This window comes from Glycine max, chromosome 18, assembly GCF_000004515.6.
Source record: "Glycine max cultivar Williams 82 chromosome 18, Glycine_max_v4.0, whole genome shotgun sequence".
In the NCBI taxonomy this organism is placed as follows: Eukaryota; Viridiplantae; Streptophyta; class Magnoliopsida; order Fabales; family Fabaceae; genus Glycine; species Glycine max.
In genome coordinates, this window is record NC_038254.2 from 47,530,502 (window position 1) to 47,548,584 (window position 18,083).

General features: G+C 30.5%; 1 protein-coding gene and 1 long non-coding RNA gene across 2 annotated transcripts; both read left to right on the top strand.

The window, feature by feature from the left end:
* The first annotated feature begins 7,379 nt into the window (after positions 1 to 7,379).
* LOC106797093 (uncharacterized) lies at positions 7,380 to 9,869 on the top strand. The gene is made up of 3 exons (XR_001386119.2): positions 7,380 to 7,834; positions 9,320 to 9,376; positions 9,618 to 9,869. It is a non-coding gene; the product is annotated as an uncharacterized lncRNA (long non-coding RNA).
* Positions 9,870 to 12,964: 3,095 nt separating this feature from the next.
* On the top strand, positions 12,965 to 13,777 carry LOC106797025 (protein OCTOPUS-like). Its single transcript, XM_014770693.1, has one exon. The coding sequence runs from the start codon at positions 12,965 to 12,967 to the stop codon at positions 13,775 to 13,777; it is 813 nt and encodes a 270-aa protein (XP_014626179.1).
* Positions 13,778 to 18,083: the final 4,306 nt, after the last annotated feature.

The window sequence follows — 18,083 nt, forward strand, 5'->3', positions numbered from 1 at the left end:
ATTTACTAGTTCGAAATTTGCAGAAAGGAAAATTGTTTAACAGAAATCGAAATGCTGGAAGTAACTAGGCAAAGAAAGGAAAATTGCAGAATGTAAAGGAGCAGTGAGTTCACTCGATCGAATGAACCATTTAAAAGACAGGAATTCTAAAGTGAAATGAAAAATGCATTGCATTCGAAATGTAAAGTTTACAGAAAACTTAAAATGGTTCACAAACATACATTCTCCTTGTGTACTCGTTTCTCTCTGCGCTGGGTACTTTGAGTATCTAAGGATTTTGTAGAAATGATTTGCGACCCTGAAATCTGACTAAAAAACTGCTATATATAGATTTTCGAAAATAAACTGCCCTAACGGTCGAACGCTATCCTAACGCCAAGTGTCCTACTACGTACACCTTGCATAACCGCTTCCTAGAACGGTTATCCACATTACTCGAGATCGAACTGATTTGGTGAAGATTTGTTCAGAAATTACGCTAAGTCCAGAACTCTTGCTGCCTCGACTTCGACTCGTCCATACACCAGTTCGAATTGCCCAATAGCTCGAAGTCCTCTTTCTTGTCTTAGCTTTGTACTTCGTAAATACTTCTTTGAACCTGGGAATTCCTTCTTAAAGATTCTCCTCTCTTTTCGATTCGAGCAGGTCCTGACCAGACTCTTGCTCTGTAATATGCTTCGAAACTCGAGACGACATCTAATGCATACTTAGAGCATATTTTAGCTCGTCGAAAATATGGGCTAACAGAACCCCATGTCCATTTGAAAACATTTTTCTTTTAATCACGTTAACTTTACTTTCTGGTGTATATCTTTTGAAGCTTTTTTCTTTGAATCTGCTCCGTGGAAGTTGCTATGTATATCTCAAGAATTTCAAGTTAATATACATATATGCCTGAATGGTCTGCCTAGCCTTGTTAAAATTGAATAAAATTAAATTTAACCACACAATTAAGATTAAAATTGAATAAAATAAAATGTTGTGCTAGTAGGAATTGAAGACATATTTCAGGATTTATAACAACCCACTCTGTTTATCCAATTGAGTGAAATTTTATTCAATTTTATTATTATTGGTGTAAACACATGAGATGATAAGAGAACAATTGATTCTTTAGTACAGTGCTTGCAATGGAGTAGTAGGAGTAGGATGAGCTGTGCTGATTTAAAGTCAGGGGAAAACGGGTTTTAATAATGTTTGTAGGGGAGACCCTGGGTGGAGGAGCAAAGGGAAAAGAGTACCCGTTTTTTAGAGGTGGAGTCATGTCACAACATTTATAGTGGGGTTTTCGTGTCTTTGTTTTGTAGTGCACATGGAGAGACTCTGTTCTGTGCAAAGCAAGAACCATGTGAGTCCATGTGCCATTCTAAATAAGTAGACCACTCCCAATATTTTGCACACAAATCCTTGACTCTCTCACTTTCTTTCATTCTTGTTGTTCATTTTTGTGCTAGTTAGCTACCTTGCTTCTCCCTTCATTCTTGGTTCCTCAAGTAATCATAATTCAATTTCCTTAATATCACACCAATTATGGTTTTTGTAGCCTTTCCCCATATACGAAGTTACCGAGCCAATAGCTAGCTTCATGAACTTGTTTCAATTGTTCATTTTACCTTCATTCAACTGTAGCGCACACACACACACACACACACATATATATATATATTCAACTGTCAAATGCACATGCGAAGGTTATAAGCATATAACTGCCTTTTTCTTTAGTACTCCTACTTCTTACATAAAGATATAGTAAACTGCAACAATAAAATTTATGTACCTCACTACCTCACTGTTAGTTCTCATTCTTGACATAGTACCTTAATTTGTAGGCATCCAACCTGATATCAACTTTCAAATAAACATTTTCTCTATGACTAAGTTATAGTAATGTTTTGCTTACACTTTTTATCTAAATACTTTCTTTGTTAGATAAATTATGTGGAACACCATCAAGTTATTGCCTTTTGGTACATCTACAAGATGTCAATATCCAAGTCAAAGAGCCTTATCTGATATATCGTCAAGGATTGTTAACAATGATGATAAACCTATGAGTCGAACACTCATACTTCAAACCTATGCACACAACCATGTAAGAGTGTCACACAGTCTTTAAGGACTAGAAAATTGAACCAAGAAGGTTCAATGAAAGTTAATCTTATGAATAAATTTGGGGACAATACACATTCTAAAGGGACTAATATTGGCCACACTTCAAGAATAAATGCTCCTTTAAGGCCAAAGTCACATCTAATAACCCAAGCAGAGCTGGTAAGATTGAAAATGTTTATCACCAAATATATTAGTTATTAATACTTCCATTTCAAATGAAGAACACAATGGTAAGATTGAAAATTTTTATCACCAAATATATGACAGGTTGTTTACAACCACTAAATTGTTAATCTGGCAAATTACATGTGAATTTTCAGATTTTGAGCAACATGATTTACATCATGATGATAACGATTTTGCTGACATGAATGCAGAACATTCAAGTTTAATTAATATTTAGGATGTTGATACAGGTATCATTGTGTTTAATATAAGTGAGGACATATAGAATACATATGTTTTGTGCTTATTGGTTATATTTAATTTTTTTTGACAGATTACTATGATAATGGAGATCCTTTATTTTTGTGCCATCATTGTGGAGCTTATATGTGGTCTGATGAAAGAATTAGGAAAAATTTGAGGACCACAAATCCAAAATTTTTCTTTGTTGTGGTGATGGAAAAGTGCAACTCCCACTTCTAAAGGAACCTCGTATTCTTATTCAACATCTATTGTTTGACCAAAACTCAAGTCAAAGCAAAAATTTTCCAAAGCACATTCGTACATATAATATAATGTTCACCTTCACAGGAGAAAAACTAAATAAATCATTCAAAAATAGGAAAAGACCACCTACTTTTAGAGTTCAAGGTCAAACATGTCACCTGATTGGTAGTTTGTTGCCTATGCTTGGTGATTCTCCTGTACTTGCACAACTTTACATCTATGATACGAAAATGAAATTCAAAATAGGCTAGGAGGTGTAAGGTATACAATTTACAATCAAGTTTATTTGGACCAATGTTCCTTATAAATTGTATTAACTATAAACTTTTTTGGATCTTGGTTTGCAGGTGTGGAAATTCTATTGATCTAGAAATTGTCAACGATATTAAAGACATGCTTGATCAACACAATGTCTTTGCAAAAACATTCAGAATGGCTAAGGAAAGTTTTGATATCTAGGATGAAAATAATCTAAAACTCAAACTTATTTCCAACAGAAAGACCGATGGAAGAATATATAACTTACCGATTGTGTCTGAAGTAGCTGCTCTAATTGTTGGTGATATCGACAACTCATAAAATAGAGATATTATTCTGGAGAGACAAAGTGGTAAATTGCAAAGGATAAATGAGTTACATGTAAGCTATATAGGCTTACAATACTCACTTTTATTTCCATATGGTGAGGGTGGATACAGAGGTGATGAGCCACATTAAAATCAACATGGATGTCAGCAAAGAAAAAAAAATAGGGTCACCATAAGGGATTTTTTCTGTTATAGATTGTAGACTAGAAAAGGGGAAGCTTAGACATTATTAAGATCTCAAAGACTTTTTCAGTAACTTGTGGTTGATGGTATTCCATAATGGAGTCAGAGAGGTTATGCTATATCAAAACTCATAAAAAACAACTAAGTGTTTATAAATATTCTACATTTCACAATTCACATCATCAAAGCCAATCTTAGCCATCAAATCTAGGAAAGCAAATTATTTTGCCATCTACTTTTACTGGGAGTAGAAGATACATGGAACAACTATTGATGGCATGACAATATGAAGTTATGTTGGATTTTCATATTTATTCTTGACTTTTTCATGTAATCCACACTGACCAGAAATACAAAGAGTTTTAAGACCACTTAATTTGCAAACATAAGAACAATTTGATGTAGTAGCAAGAATATTTTTAAGATCAAGCTTGATCAGCTGCTAACTAACTTAAAGAAGAATGAACTTTTTGGGAAAATACTTGCATGTAAGTTAAGCTTTATTACCCATTTAATGCCATTTTATAATTAAGCATATAACAATTTGAATTATCTTAATGTTCTAACTGTGCTTATTATTTACAAATTTTATCCTCAGATATTTACACTATTGAATTCCAAAAAAAGAGGTTTACCTCATGCTCACATTCTTTTGTTCTTACATCCAACAAGTATCCAACTCCTAAAGATACAGATAAAATTATCTCAACTAAGCTACCAGATCAAAATGGAGATCCAATTTTACATGAGTGCATCAAGAATCATATGATACACGGTCCATGTAGACCAGCTAATAGACATTCACCATGCAAGAAAGATGGTAAATGTTCTGAATTTTTCCATAAAAGGTTCCAACAAAAAAACATTTGTTGACCAGGACAATTACCCTATATATAAAAGAAGAAATAATGGGAATGTCATTAAAAAGAATGAGTGTGACACCATCTACTCCACACACATATATACTAATAATAAAAGGAATAAGAAATTAGAATTAATTAATTTTTTAAAAAACACATTTAAATAAAAGCATTTTAAAAGGGTAAAAGACTCACATTCACTTCACTTCTACCAAATAAAAATTGTCATAAACATTTTTTTTTGCTCAAAACATCATGTAATTAAACAAAATTCATGCCTCAATGTCACATCCTATCAGAGTATTGTGTCCCAACATCCTTCAGCACAAGGTTCCTTAAAGCAATTCACCTAGTCATATGCTCCTGCGAACACAAAGTTCGAGATTATCACATGATCCAAACACAAACAACACACGGGGAGTGAGTTATCACATTCCTAACTAATAGAGAGAAATAAGACAACATGTAAATATATATATATATATATATATATATATATATATATATATCATATATATATATATCATATAAATGAAATACAACTTACCTAAACATAGCTCACATCATTCCACCACTTTGTCGCATAACATCATATTACAACACAACACGTCTCCTTCATTTTCACGTCATTCACGTAGTCAAGGATTAAAACACAATATCACTAAATCAATCAATATCAATCAATAGATAAGCGTTATGCAACAGATACACTAAGACTCAATCTTATATGCAATGTGGTACCATGTCAGTGAAAAACCTCGTCGGGTGCCTAGGAGTACATGACAAGACAAACCACACACTAGTAAGTCAGGTCACTCTCACTAGGTAAAATCATAGGAGACCAAACAAGGTCACACTATTTTGCGAGAATGCTCCAACCACGTGGGATTGACACAGGTTTAAAGGAGCACTCAAACCGGGTGAATTTACCCCCAAGGCCTAGACTCCGAAGAGTCCGTCAGGATTTCTCCCTCTTGATTCAGGTCCAACCCAGAAAACATTTTAACACACAGACTCTATCTATGAACTATACAAAGCACATGATTCCTCAATTGTTCTCAAAATAATTTTATCTCATCGCGCTTGTGATTAAACTCGTTACGTCCCCACAATGGTTCCCATCATAATACTTATTGTGCATTAACTTGTCGCCCTTAAAGGGTCTTACAGTCGTGTGATTGTATAGTTCATAGCTAATAATTCAATGCACACAACATCTCAATAAACAAGTATATTACAATTCAATACATACTCAATTTATCACATACACTCAATCTCAATCACAATGGTATAATTCCAAAGCAACATGTTATCACACGTAATGAATCATATATGTATCACAAAATATTAATATATACATGACACACACATAGACTTTACCTATGAACTATCCAATACACACAACTACTCAATTGTTTTCAAAATCATTTTAACTCATCGCGCCTCAAATTGATTCAACTCGTCGAGTTCCCACAGCGGATCTCATCACAATACTCGTCGCGCAAAAACTCGTCACCTTTAAAGGGTCTTACAATTGTGTGATTGCACAATTCATAGCTCACAACTCAATACATACAATATCTCAATACACATGTATCTCACCATTCATCACAGGTTCAATTTGTCACTTACTCATAATTTGAATCACCATTTCATAATCTCAATATAATAATTTATACAAAATGTTTCTCACAACATAAGGAGTAAAACCCCTTAAACAATTTCATACAATCATATTAAAATCAATGAATCAAAATCATAGGTCAAAAACATGAAAACACCAAGAGCACTCAAGTTTATTAATCAATTCACATCAGGACATCAATTGGTCTGTCAAACACAACAACATATAATCACAAAGGAAAATTATAATTCAATAAACATCCCAAAATAAATCCCAATTTAATCCTTTAAGGATCCCTACACATGTTCATTTTAACCCCAATTGCGATAAACTCATCCCTTACATCTAAGCGAGTTCACATGTGTATTTCGGCAACGATAGCGACATCTCTAGCGGTATCCTGAGATTTCTCAAGCTTTTCCTCTGGTTGCTCTGCTAAGGTTTTCAAGCGTTAGAGAAAAAGAGAAGAGATTGAAGTCTTCATTCCACTGTCTGCATGCAATGAGTATTTCTCCCTCCACAGACAATCCCAATGGTGGGTGTGTGCAAAAATAAGTTCTGAACAGCGTGTTCAAATTTCACGATGATCCAACTGTTAACGAGTCTGAGCTCATCGTTTTACTAAAGCAGGTTTGGATGTATGCGGGGAAAATAGAGGGTTTTAGGAGAGGGAGAATGGAAAACGAATTTGAGAGGAAGACAAAACGTAGAGACGTATCGCTAGTCTAAAAACTGACCTAAAATGTCTCTATTTATAGTTAGGGTACTCTCAGCCTATTATTTACTCTATTTATTTGTTTTATAAAAAGGAACTCTATTTTATTTCCTATCAAATGAATAAATAAAATATCTTTTTTATTTTATTTCAAACTATTATTTTAATTAATAAATCTATTTCTCCTTATTTATTTAATTATAAAAACCTCATCATTTTTCTAAAACTATTTATTTTTAAATAAAAATCATTTTTAATTTAATTTACGAAAAAAATAGGGTGTTACAATGGGCACATCAATGTTGTTGCTAAAATACAAAGCACACATCAATGTTGAATGGTGTAATCAAAGTACTTCAATAAAGTATTTATTTAAGTACATCAGCAAGAGATATGATCGGATAAGTGCTGCAATTGTAATGTTACTAGATGATATAGACATACAATGCATTTATGAGGTAAACCAATATCTTGATTGCATATACATCTTACCCTGTGAGACTAGCTAGAGAATCTTTTCTTTTCCACTTCACGAAAGGACACCAACTGTTGAGAGATCATACTTTCATCTACTAGGTGAACATTCTATTATTTTTAATAATGATGAAGATATGTATTCTTTACTTTCTAAGCCAAGTGTAAAAGAATCTATGCTTACTTCTTGGTTGAAAGCAAATAAAATCTACAATAAAATGATGTTGGCAACCAAGGAAACAAGGCTATAGTATTGGGAGACTATATTGGGTGCCACCAAACATTGGTGAATTATTTTACTTAAGAATGATGCTGGTTGTAGCTAAAGGACCATGTAGCTACGAAGAAATTAAAATTGTTGTTGGTGTAGAATATCCTACATTTAGAGAAGCTTGCTTTGCTATAGGATTCCTTCATGATGGTAGAGAATATATTAAGGCAATTAAGGAGGCCAACAATTGGGTATCAAGTCATTACCTCAGAAAGTTATTTGTAACAATGTTGATTTCTAACCGTATCAATAGACCTAACCATGTTTGGCAGCATACATGAGTATTCTTAGTGGGTGGCATTTTACATGAGCAAAGGAGATTATCAAACAATCAAGGTACAAATCTAAATTTATCTCTAATCTTTCAACTGACTTTATTTTTATAGATGTTTCTCAAATCAATTACTACATAATATTTTACTTGAATATTACCAAAGTTGCAATTGGAGGATGACCAATTGGAGAATTTAGCTCTCTTGCAAATTAAGTGTAATAGAAGAAGTTTAAGAGTTATCTAGAAATTCCACTTCTGATAGGTGCTTAGATAACTTTTTGGGGAAATAGATTGATTTATGTAAAACGAGACCACAATACACAACAACTAAAAGATGAATTCCCAAGCTTATTTGGTTCTTTGACAGGTAATCTCTCTTTCTCTCTCTCTATATATATGTGTGTGTGTGTGTGTGTGTATCTAACCTTAGTTTAGACAACAAATACAAATAGATTTTTCTACTAAATATTCTAATCTAAATTTGATTCAAATTTACTGTCTAAGAATCATTAATATTGTTAATCTACATCATGGAGGAATTTTTTCCCGTTATGCTTATGGAGTAACAGACAAAACTTTTATGCGGATGACACTATCTTCTACATTGTGTTCGAATGGGCATATTGTTTTGATAGTTGCGTCAAGTGGAATAGCTTTTTTATTACTACTCGGAGGAAGAATTGCACACTCTAAATTTGCAATACTTGTTCCAGCCTTACAAAACTCAACTTGCAATATTGGGCAAGACAGTGAATTAGTCGAGCTTTTGAAGGTCATCAAGCTTATAATATGGGATGAAGCTCCAATGGCCCATAAGTTTTGTTTCAAAGCATTATAAAAAGCCTCAAGAGATATCATGAGTTCATCTAATTATAGACATTCACTTTGGTTCCTAGTGATCATAAAGAGTATCTTTGCTCTGACTCAGTTGACATGTCTAATGCAATTGATACCACTCCACTAGAGACAATTACTCCAAAATTTTTAAATGCATTGAAGACATTTGGTATTCCTAATCAGATCATCAAATTAAAAACAATCACTCATATTATGTTGCTCAGGAATTTGGATTAATTTGAATGTTTATGCAATGGAACAAGGTTAATAGTAACAAGACTTGCAAATCATGTCATTAAAGCAAGAATCATTTCTGGAAAGAACATAGGAAATCTAATTTACATTCCAAGAATGTCTTTGTCTCCCTCGCAATCACCTTTCAAACTTATCAAAAGACAATTTCCTTTAATTATTTTGTTTGCTATGACTATTAATAAGTCTCAAGTGCAATCACATCAAAACATCGGATTATACTTTCCTAAAACCGTATTTAGTCATGGAAAACTCTGTGTGGCCTTTTCAAGAGTCTAGAGTAAGACAAGATTAAAAATACTAATACATGACAAAGAAGGAAATCCATTAAAGACAACCATGAATGTGGTTTTCAAGGAAGTTTTCCAAAATTTATGGTAAATATCTCAAAATTGATTCACTATATTTATAATATTTATCTCTATAAAATACTAATCATATTCTTGATAATTATGCAGATTTGCACACTAAAACAACAATTAAGTGCATTTTGAATCGATACTGAATGTATTCTGGTAAGTGATTTTAAAAAATGATGTTATGAAATTCAATACTTTTGCTTCCGATTCACAAATTTAATAATTATCAACAATATAGTTTCTGATATAAAAATCTAAAGAAGGATAATGCTAACTATTATTATACAAATTTTGCTGATAAATATGTTTAAAGCTATACATTTCTGCTTACACTAATTAGTCAATATTCTAATTTCTCATTACATAAACAACTAATTTGCAAAGTGTATCTCACTAGGTACCGGTTTACCACAACAAATTCAACCTCGACTATACATGCAATAGCCTATACATTGACCAATTTTTGTCAATTTGGGTTATAAGTTTCTTTTGAAAAGAGTTTGTAACAGTATTAGGACATTCAAATACAATTATTGTGTTTTGCTAATTTATTGTAATAGGCATAGTTACATTTAAGATAACATATTTGATTAAACTTTTTTCTTAATATTGTAACTGTGTCTTTTTTGTTATATAATTTTCAATTAATTGCTCATTTTACATATAAATTGTTTGTTAATTGATATAAAAAATGTCTAGGCAATGGTATTACCCGTGCATATGCATGGATATCCTACTAGGCAATAGTTTATCTTAATTTTAATGTTGGTTTGATATTTTTTTATTGAATGCATTGATATTTTTTATAGACAAATTAATGTTAGTTTGTTAGTTTTTGTTGAAGAAGGGATTCAAACCCATGACTTTTTCCTCCTTTCTTTCTTCTTTTACCATCAAACCAACCTTATTTCTCCAAGTATGTGATATTATAAATGTAATTTTTTTATAATATCATCTAATCATAAATGTTCATGTTTAAAACGGTTAAATTTTATAATAAATACTTGAAAAGTCATGTGAAAGATTATTTTTAATTGATTGATAATGCATAATTTGTTACATTTTTTTGGGTACAGTTTTAGTTGTTTTTGGTAGAGAAAATTTGTGACATTCATATTGCATGAAAATTGAACTCTTTAAAGATTAAAATTAAAAGAAAAGTTATAATTTTTACAATTACAATTATTTTTTTGGTACATTGACCTTTTCTTTTGTCACACAGTTACAATTAAATTTAAATATATGTTACTTATAATTATATATTTCAACTTAATTCAAACACATTTATTTATATTGATTATTTAATTAAAAATTATTTTAAATGTAATTTATTATTTTTTAATTTTTTTAATAAAAAAGTCAAAGTCAAACTATCCATTCAATTAATTAATATGCAATTAATATTCCCTCCATTCCTATTTATAAAATCATTTTCTAATTTCTAGATGCATTAATTTTTTTTTTCATATCTTGATTATTCTCTCTACAAACATTTATTAAAATAATTAAGTGAATAAAGAAATAAGAAAGTGATAATTTTGGAATAATAGTATAAATAATGACAAATTTAATGTAATTAACTAAACTAACTATTTTTTAGGGACATGAATTAGTTGAAAGAGTCTAGGAACAAATAGAGTATGCAATATGCATTGATAACACACTAAAAGACAGTAATAACCAATGTACTTAATGTTACTTTAATTATTTTTTTAAACTCATATCCCTTATAATATTAATGATGAACTACAAAATTTATAAAATAATTAATGATGATATAAGATTAATTTTATAAAATTATTATTCTCTTTAATTAATTTATTACTTTTTCTTTATTTTTGTAAAACAACTAAAGACAACAATGATTTGGAACAGAGGGAATAATATATGAAACATATTTATGAATATCTTATGCAATAAATGTTGAACTTCCACTCCTAATGACTCTAATTTTTGCCAGAAAACCTAATTGATCACCTTTAAGATGAAGTCTCTCCTTTCAATCCCATTTGCTCCCTCCTTGATAAATGTTGAATTTCACTTAACGTAGACACAAACTAAAATAAAAACACAAAATTTTTTTATACATGGAAAGAAGAAGCACTCAATTACAAAAAAAATAAAATAACTGCATCAATTGAAAAAAAAAAGATGTTAAAAAATCAAGTGAAACCATACTTCTAGTTCCATACATATTTTAATTACAATTTATAATTAAAATTAATTGAAGCATGTATATTAATGTGTTTTAATGATATAAAGTTATTTTTATTAAAATCACTCTAATTTAACTTTGAAACACGCAAATGTTTTTCATTTAAATAATTAAATAATATTATTTTAAAAACAATAATCTTAGAAAATATATACACTAAATTGTGTAAATGTACAAGCTTAAATTTGATATATTATAGATATAAATTATTCTAACAATTAGTTAGAAATTATTTTAAACACATTTTTAAAAAACAATTATTACAAAAACAATATTTTTAATGCATAATAATTACTAGGCTAAATTACAATTTTAATCCTCTAATTACTAGGCTAAATTTACATGTATTTTTTTAGTATAAAATTTTATTTAATATAGATTAATAAATTGTCATATATAAAAATTTGTTCTTATGTTATTTTAGTTTTTAGAAAATTACATAAACTATTATATAAATTCTTTAAAAATATTTTATGTAATTCATACAAATTATGTAAATTAAAAATAATATTTAAATAATCTAAAAATTAAAATTTATTGCTTTTAATAATTAAAAAATTGTATTATTAATATATAAAAATAAATTTACATATTTTTTTATAGTTAAAATGAAAATATTAACATGTCAGTTTTCTAAAAAATTAAATATTAAAATTTATTAATTTATATATTAGAATAAAATAATTTACATATTAAAATAAATTTACATAATTTGTATAGTTTTTATATTAATTTATGCAATTATATTGATTTATATAATTAGGGTAAAAACAATGTATATATTAAAATCAATTTACAATATAATTTATGTAAATAATTTATATATATTAATTTTTTAAAATAAAATATGCTAACTATTCATAATAAAAATATATAAATTTATATAAAATAAAATTAAAAATTTATGTATTAAATATTTTTAAAAAAATTTATAATTTGGAAAATATTAATAACTCTGGATGAATTATACATACAAAATAGTGTTTACAAAATTAACTAAATAAAACAAGTGTATTAGTAATATTTTACTTTGTTTTTAAATAAAAGGTCATGAGTTCATCTCTTACCATGAGTTCACATAAATGTCATGTCAATAGTCTAAATAAGCATTAGGTAAGCATCATATGTCACATCAAAGTTAATGTTTGAATTTGGATGAACAACTAATGATCAACTAACGGAAGAACCAAAATTGCTTATTTTGAAAAATAGGAGTATCAAAATCACATATTTGAAATTATAGGGAAACCAAATTATAATTTAGCCTCATTACTAATTAATTAATGATGTATAATTTGTTTTACATTATTAATATATTTTACTTTATATTATATAATATTTTTATTACTATTGATTAAAAACATTGTATTTTTATTACTATAATAATGACAATAGTATAATAAGGAACAAAATAGTCTTTGTATTAATTAATATCCTTGAATTATACATTTTTCTTTTACATTATATATTTTACTCACTTCACTTGAATTATACATTGTTACCATCACTATTGTCGTAAATTGACAACAATGCAACCTCAATGCCCTTCCACCTCATGTGCCCGCCACCTAGAAGAGCAATTCACCGGCTTTTGCCCATCTTGCCTTCGTGAACGCCTAATCATACTTGGGCATGAGTCTTTATCATGTTTTCACAAGTCATTGCTATCATTACCATCATTATCGGTGCATCCTCATCGCCCTTTCGCCTCCTGTGATCGCCACCCTGAGGAGCAGTTCACTGGATTTTGCTCATCATGCCTCTATGAACGCTTAACCATTCTTAAGCATGACTCTTCATCCTCCATCTTCAAGCACCCTATTACCTCCACTACGTCTCCCAAAGCTATTTTTCGATCCTTCACCACCATGCTTGATGCTAACTGCCTTCCTAGGTCTTCCTCCTTCACCTTCCAACCTATGCTCCGTCGTTCCAAGTCTTGCCCCATTTTCAAAACTAAAGGCCTTTCTTGTGCCTTAGATTTGCGACGAAAATCATGTGATTTCATGGCCTATAGCACCATTTTTTCCATTTTTAACCCATACGACAAACAGGGAATTCCCAAAAAGGAACCCAAAGTTGAATCACATAACCTTGCTTCCCCTTCCATTATTCGAGATAGAGTTCAAGAAAACATAAAAGAGGAACCAAGTATAGAACTTGAAGCTAATGAGGAAGCAGAAAAGACCATAAAGGCAATGGAGGATCACATGGATATAGATTCTCAAGTGAAGAAGAGTTGTGGCCGTGATTCGAAGGAATGCATCTTGTTTGCTACATCAATTTTTACGAAGAAGTTTCGAAAGTGGAGGCAAAAGCAAAAGATGAAGAAAAATGAGTGAATTGTTGTGGGGTTAGGGACACTTTTTGGTGAACAAGCCGACCACAACAATTTTGGGAGACTTATTTGTCAATTTTAACTCTTGTGTTTTAGCTAATTTATTATTTACTTGATTGACATGATTTATAAGTGAAACTTAATTTAAAACATGAAGTTAAATTAATTTTTTTGTGTGAATTTCTATGTAATTTTCAATAGTCAATTCAATCGAAACGAATAACATAATTAAAATAATTTTTTGGTCAAAACAAACATAATTAAGTCAAAATAAAAGTGAAAACTCGTGAGGAGTTCCCATGCTTAGTGTGAGTATCATATGTATACAACTTCTTGAATCTTCACAAAGTTATTTTCCATGGCCATTGATGATCTTCCAAACCATAACCAAACATTCCCATCGCTCACATAACACTTCTATTACAAAACCTAGCCCTCAAATAACTCAAACAACCTCTTAATCAAGCAAAATCATAAAAGAAAACTCATGAATATCCAAACATAGGATCAAATGAGGAAAATTGGAGAATAATAAACAAGCCGAGACGAGCTCTAGGCAATGGGTGCCTCAAGAGCTCCCGCTCATCTTCTTCCTTTTTTTTTCTTTTCTCCTTTTTCCTCAAACCTTCCCTCTCCTTCTATTCTTATATATATTGTTGAACAAGTAACCTCAATAACTTAAAGGGGGGGTGATTAAGTCTTAAAATTTTTTTACTAACAAGTTTTAATTCCCTTTTAAATTATATGTGATAGATTTAGAATGTAGAGGAAGAAGTAGCAATCAATTTAATAGATTTTTTTAAAATGTGCAAGACAAAGTAAGTTGCAATAAAATAAATGAGATAAGGAAAAAGAGAATTGAAAACTCAATTTATACTGGTTCAGCCACTTCCCGTGCCTACGTCCAGTCCTCAAGTAACCCACTTGAAATTTTCCACTATCCTTATAAATCCTTTACAATCTTTGAACACACCTTGGGATCCCTCACCCTTGTATTCAAGTTTCTCACATGGCACTACGTATTTCCTGCTTCTTCTTCTGTCCCTTCTCAATTTTTCGACAAACAATCTCTTGATTACAACTGAGTTTTATAAGATGAACAAAATGATTTTTCTCTTTTATAGCAGATGATACAACTTGAAGTTCCTAAAAGAATTCTCAATAATTTTCAAGAATTTGGCCAAGGATGTTTAGAGAGGTTTTGAAAGTTAAGTTATCTGAGAATTCACTTATTTTCGAAGTACACACACACACACACATGAATCTTTTTCACTGGTAATCGATTACATGAATCTGATAATCGATTACATAGTCATATCTTTGAAGGGTTGTGACTTTTCAATAGTTTTTCTGAAATCTCTTCGCTGGTAATCAATTACATGATTCTAGTAATCGATTACCAGATCAAAATTCAAATGATTTTGTGTTGTTGGTTCATCAGTTCAAAATTTCCAATATGTCATTTTCACAAACTCTGTGGTAATCGATTACATGAACCTGGTAATCGATTACTAGTTCAAAAAAGAGATTTATGAACTAATTTAACTTTAATAAAAGAGCTTTGACAGTAAAGATTTTGAGGTCAAACTATAGCAATCAAATTGAGATTCTTTTAACAAATTTACTAAGTTCTTATCTTAGATTTTCTTGATCTTGTTCTTTGACTTGATTCAATTTGTGCTCATCAAATAAACTTTTGGCATCATCAAAACCTGCATGATATACATTCACATATATATGTGGGCGATGCGTTCCTCGGGAGCTCCTGCTCATCATCTTCTTTCTTTCTTCTTTTTTTTTTCCTTTTTCCTTTTTCCTTTAACCTTCCATCCCCTTCTCTTCTTGTATATGTGTGCGCGGGTGACTTGGGCTCATCTTGGGCCTAAAAGTCCCATCTAGGTCTTATTACCATGTTCCTATAATTCTTAATACAAAGATAATATTATTAATAATACTTAAGGGTATTATAAACCATTAATATTATTCTTATAACTAATGTCTAAAACTAAGGATGTTAAAACAAACTTATTCATATATAATTGTAGAATATGAGGTTAATTTTATTCAGTACTAGCTTAGTGACTATGCAATAGCTCTTAATTAAATATTCAGTGTAATTCTTAATTGTTTGATTTAAAGAAAATTATTAGATATTTATTTTAATAAATTATGATATAGCATAAAAATAAAATATTATGAAGTAATTTGATTTGATGTTATGAATCTGAACCCTTCAATACAAAAATTTAAAAAAACTGCATTATTATTTATATAAATTAAGGCAATATGATAAAACATGCAGCTGCTTCATAAACTGATGCTTTTTGGCAATATATGCAATTTGAAAGCATGAAACCAAAATATAGAAAGCCAGATTTGATTAAAAAAAAAGAAAGTAGAGGCTTAATAACATATTAAAATGTTTCAAAAAGGATAAACCAAATAACAATCATTGAAGATTCTATATGTAGCAACAGCTACGTGGGTCATAAAGAGTAATTGTTTTGGCTTGAATGGTCACACTCTTATTCCTGATAATATGTGAATTTTAATTGTGCCTTTTCTCTTTGAACCGTATGAATTTTAAGAATTTTGACCCGTCCAATGCACATGATCAAGGTTGTCAGACTCGTGATTCTATGTAGAATCGTGGAGGTTCCATAAACTCGACTCGTAGAATCGAATCGTAGAATCGTAAGAGTTTACTCAAATAAAAAAATATATTAATATTCTTTTATATAAAATCATAAGTAGATTTCAAGATCCATTGGTGATGCCTATCTAAAGAAGGCAGAGTTTAATAAAGCACCATTATTAGCAAAATTTCGACTCTCAGAACCCTTTGATCAACCAATCCTTAAAGCTGAACCAGCTATACTAGTACAGAAATTGTGTCCTCAAGAGCTGTTTCTTATACTTGCATCAGATGGATTATGGGAGCAAATGAGCAATCAAGAAGCAGTTAACATTAATTGGAATGAAACATTTGTAATTATTTAACATGGCAATAGCTATTTCTGATTTAGGTAACTATTTTTAGTATAAAATTCTATTGAACACATGGTTGTGACACAGGGAGCAGTGAAGAAACTTGTAAAAACTGCACTTTGTGAAGCTGCGAAGAAAAAAGAAACCAACACATAGTATGTGCACAACAAAAGTGAGTTGATTTGATTTACCAGGATCGTAGTTCCCTTGGTAAGATGGCTGATGCTGTACTTTCTCTGCTTATTAGTTTAAAGCAATAAACAACAAAACAAATTATCAGTTAATAAGAAAAGGATCATGTAGAAATTGTAATTATGGAACCATTTTTTAACAGCACAAACCAAGCCAGAGGTAGATTTTGCTTGTAACCACTATGATAACTTTTTGCAGGAAGATTTTTTGATGTCTAAAGTGATCCCTGAAGGCCTACACGGAAATACATGGTTTGACCTGCAATGCCCCAAAACAAATCATTATTAGATTACTGGAGGTAAGCCTGACTTTTCAATTCAATGCAAACTAACAGTGTATATTTAATACAAACTGAAATGAATTTAAGTCTGAAAAAAAAATGATGAATACAAATGACAAAGCACTTGAACAATCATCAAATATATTATGTTGTCCTCAAATGAAAATAACTTGATTAAATGGAAAGTTATTTATTATAACTCAATTAAAACAATTTTCTTTCATGCCCTCAGCTAAAATCCTTTCAAACAGAAATTCAATGTTTAATTCTTCAGCACTGATGTCTAGAGCTAAATTTTCATATTTAGCTTAAATTCCCTGCTCAGTATAAAAATTGAGGTCTTGAAAAATCACTACCAAAGTTCTCACGATCTCATCCAATTGAAAGTGCACTCCACAGAGATCATATTTTTGAGCCATTGTTACTGAGCAAACTATCTTTTTAAAATATCTAAACTACACCTAATTGTCAACTGAAATTGGTTTGCTAGATTTTTTTGGCCAATCTATTTCAAATGGTTCAACTTGGTCAACCAAGAGGCAAAGAGAGAGAGAGAATCCCACAATAGAGTGCTTCCAGGCAAGGGAAGGTCTTTGTTCCCACAATAGAGTGAATGCAAACAATTTGATCTAACTAGAGTTGTTCAAATGAAAGCCACAAGCCCACAACTAAATCAGACTATGTGGTTTTTATGTTCAACTTATCTTAGAAAATTCTAGGCAGTAGAAAGTTTGCACACAAAAATCACTAAAATGCTCACTGTTAGGTCAACAGTAAAAAAACTAAAAACCCAAAACCTCACAGTGGATGATGCACAATCAACCAGAGGCATCTAACAACTCATGAGAAG

What these genes read in the sequence shown, in the direction of transcription:
- LOC106797025 (XM_014770693.1), top strand. Translation starts at nt 12,965, where the DNA reads ATGCAACCTCAATGCCCTTCCACCTCATGTGCCCGCCACCTAGAAGAG.